This window comes from Aplysia californica, unplaced genomic scaffold, assembly GCF_000002075.1.
Source record: "Aplysia californica isolate F4 #8 unplaced genomic scaffold, AplCal3.0 scaffold00118, whole genome shotgun sequence".
NCBI lineage: Eukaryota > Metazoa > Mollusca > Gastropoda > Aplysiida > Aplysiidae > Aplysia > Aplysia californica.
Genome location: NW_004797388.1, coordinates 210306 through 213805, shown reverse-complemented (window position 1 = coordinate 213805; position 3500 = coordinate 210306). Strand labels below are relative to the sequence as shown.

The window sequence follows — 3500 nt, the reverse complement described above, 5'->3', positions numbered from 1 at the left end:
GGATGGATGGATGGATGGATGGATGGATGGATGGATGGATGGATGGATGGATGGAGAGAGGGAAGGATGAAAAGTTAGACAGACTGGTTTGCTTAATAGGGTGAATATTTTTTTTTTAACTGATCGAAAACGTAAAGGAGAGACTGCGTTTTCGAAAAAAAACTATAGAAAAGGAATCTCGGGACCTTACTACTACAGTCATTATAGTTTCTCAAGATATTTCAAAGGTTTGGCCACAGCAGCCAGAGCCTTTAAATTAAAGAAAAAAAGGGGGAGGGGGGGGGAGTAAAATACTAAATTGTATGAACATTTCAACATAAATGTTCTTACTTACAAAATGACCCAAAAAAATGAGAAAAGATATGTTGACAGTTTATGCCAAGGGCTGTCTACTAGTGTACATGTCATGGAATCTCTCAGAAGGTAGTAAAGTGTAAATCTCATCCATACAATATGAACATGACCAAATACCGCGCAGCTCTTACCACGCATATAAAAAACAACTGAAAAGTCTTAGAAGGTTGAAAACCGTCTAATTGTCTTTGGTTTCTCAGTTGTAATACTTCCAGGAAACGTTGCGTCTGCTGTGCACAGCTAATAGTTTTGTTTTTAAAAAGCTCATCGAGGTTCTATGTATGCCGTTCAACAGAGACCATTGTCATGTTGTCTCAGGTTTAGCTATCTTGTGAGTAGTTTCAATTACACGAGTAATTGTTTCTACAAGGAACGGGTGACTAGTTCGAGGAAACGAAAATCAATGTTTTCATACATTCCGTCGCTGGCTTGGTTCCTTGCTCAATTAATAAAAGTGATGCTCACAAGAAGTCAGAAACACACCTTCTTCACAAAGCCTTCGAATGGCTAAAAGCTCATCTTAAGTCTGACAGGTTTTCTGTCTCATGAAGTCTTTGTAACAACGAAATGTGCCTACATAAAGTCTTACGTCATAACCAGTAAGTTCGACAGTGTGGCTGCGCGCACTTTCTAGAAGAAGCACTTTCTCACGCTCTGCCTAAATTGGTCAGTCCTTTTTAATTTGTAAAAATAAACTTTTAATTTACTACCGTAAGGCTCTTGTGACTTCATAATAGCTTCCTTCACGGGTCGGTTTATTCTATTGTAACATCTCAGACTCCGTGGAGAACATACATCATTACAGCCCACTGAATATGCTTACTCTTGTCAGACACGGGACGAGGGCAAGATCAAAGTAGTATTTCGTTGCCCTGGATGAGATGAAGAAAAGCATTCTGTTGTGACGATTTCATCCCAAGAACAACACAATAAGTTGATCATGTTGTGAAGGGAAATCAACGTTCTGCATCCTTATTACGTAGGCAGTTCTTGTAGTCTATTGCTCAACTTAGTTATTGAGCCATTTGCTCACAAGTCAAAACTCTCCAGGACATGGCACAATGTGGTCGTCGTTTGTGTCCTCAATGTTCACGTTCACAGCGTGTTTGTTAAGTTCCCAAAGATTGCGATCTTAGAGACTTGTGTAAGTGTGAAGTGAGCTGAATGACCAACAGGACACGATTAAGTCAGTGCAAAGGGACAACTTGTCTGATCATCGAAAAATGTATGCCCATTCTGATTTAGTTTAAACCTGAAACCATACGTTCGACACTCCTATGTAGCTCTAGAAACTTGAAAGTTTGTAGAGACTTTATTCGAAAAGTACGAAATGATCGGTATCTGAACGGTCCAGATTTTAGGCATACTGGATGGGACATAGCGCTCACATGTCAACATAATATGCTGGTTGTTATCCGTTGCTTGAGTTCCCATTACTGTGACACAAATCAGTCTTTGTTACTCAGCATTTTTTTGTGTATTGAGACTTTAGAAATCTCTGTTGACGAACAAAGCCTTTTCATCATTGTGTGAGCTCCCAAAGGTACAATGTGCATTCTGTTGTGTCTCTCAAACTTTTTGGCGTAGTGAGTCTCAGAGAAGTCTCCTTCAGACCACAGCCTGCTCAGGGTTGTAGTTGATGCCAATGCCTCGCGGCGACAGATCGTCCACAGTGTAGCTGCCGCTTGTCGTCGTACTGTTGCCGTCCTCAGCTGTCTCGAAACTGTGATCAAGGTTGACCGTGAGCTCACCCATCCCCCTCGGGACGCCACCATGACCAACTTTGGAGGCGGACCCCCACTTTTCCGGGATGGGTGGGGGCATCATGGCTCCGTGACCCCGTGGGTGGGGAGGAAGTAGTTCCGGCCATTCGCTGCGGTAGTCATCGCGGAAGGATACGTGCTTGACAGGCGGGGCGCTGAAGGAGCGAGGAGGGTTCTGGGAAGGCAGCTGCGCGTCGAGGGAGTGACCCAGTTGTCTCCCGGACAAGGGAGGGAATCCAGAGCGAGGGATGTTGGCCACTCGGGGACCGTGTAGGGGGCGCTGTGGGCGGGTCGGGTGGTTCAGGTTGTTCATGATGGAGCCATCTGGGGGACAATAAGGGGAGAGTCAAACAAGGGGAATGTAACACCGGCTTTTTTGAGGCGATAAGAGACTGAGTTGAGCAATACAAAACCATTATCTTTTTTTGTAAGTTAAAGAGAGTGTCACTATTTCTGTACTAAAATGACAACTTCAGAAGTATTAGACAATAAACACTATAATCATAGTTAAACAAGTTGGTAAGTCAACTATGAGGCAATAGTTTCTAAAGGCTTCTGTTAAAAGAAAATAGGGATCTTGAGACGACGGCATTTATTTCCAAACTTCACCAAATTGTAAATTAACAATGTGCATGTAAGTGTCTTTACGTCCCTATTGGCACTAATAAACATAATTTAGGATGGAGATTTGACTCTGCTTGTCCGAGCTAACGCAAGCAGAAAGACTGCAGTACTTAATAAATATTCTCCCCTCACAGGAATCGAATTCCGGTCTTCTGCGTGCGGCAACGAAGTACATGTACCTAACCACTACATCACAGACGCCTGCCGTCCTACTAGTTGAGTGTTTTTCTTTCTATGTTATTATAAGTACTACACACTGCGAAATTATTTCTTAAACAACAACAAACGCAAAGTTACAAATTTATAGACGTAAGCACAACTAGATTCACAACCCTGCCCGAGCTATATTTTAAGGTTTAAAAGAAAGGAACAAAGGCTAATTGGTATCATCGTGACAGGCTTTGTGAAGCAGTCAACCTGCGGGGAGCTGGGGGTGAATTAGAGGATAACACCTGCACGACATTCTCCATAATGATCCTTCTATGACGTAAGACCGTTTAACGAGAAAGAGAGAAATATAGAGGCGGAGAGAGAGAGAGAGAGAGAGAGAGAGAGAGAGAGAGACAGAGAGAGACAGAGAGACAGAGAGACAGAGACAGAGATATAGAGGGAAAGAGAGAGAGAAAGAAAGAGAGAGAGAGAGAGAAAGAGAGACCGAGAGAGAGACAGAGAGAGAGGGAGAGGGAGACAGACAGACAGAGAGAGAAAGAGAGAGAGACACAGACAGAGACAGAGAGGGAAAGAGAGAGAGAGAAAGAG

General features: G+C 43.1%; 1 protein-coding gene across 1 annotated transcript in view; it reads right to left on the bottom strand.

Moving 5' to 3' along the window:
- Window positions 1–107: 107 nt before the first annotated feature.
- The window catches only part of LOC101848741 (protocadherin alpha-6), a gene marked incomplete at its 5' end in the record, with an annotated part of 80960 nt that continues 77567 nt past the window's right edge, over window positions 108–3500 (bottom strand). Inside the window, 1 exon segment of the mRNA XM_013081150.2 lies at window positions 108–2441. Within this exon segment, the coding sequence (XP_012936604.1) occupies window positions 1963–2441 (479 nt within the window).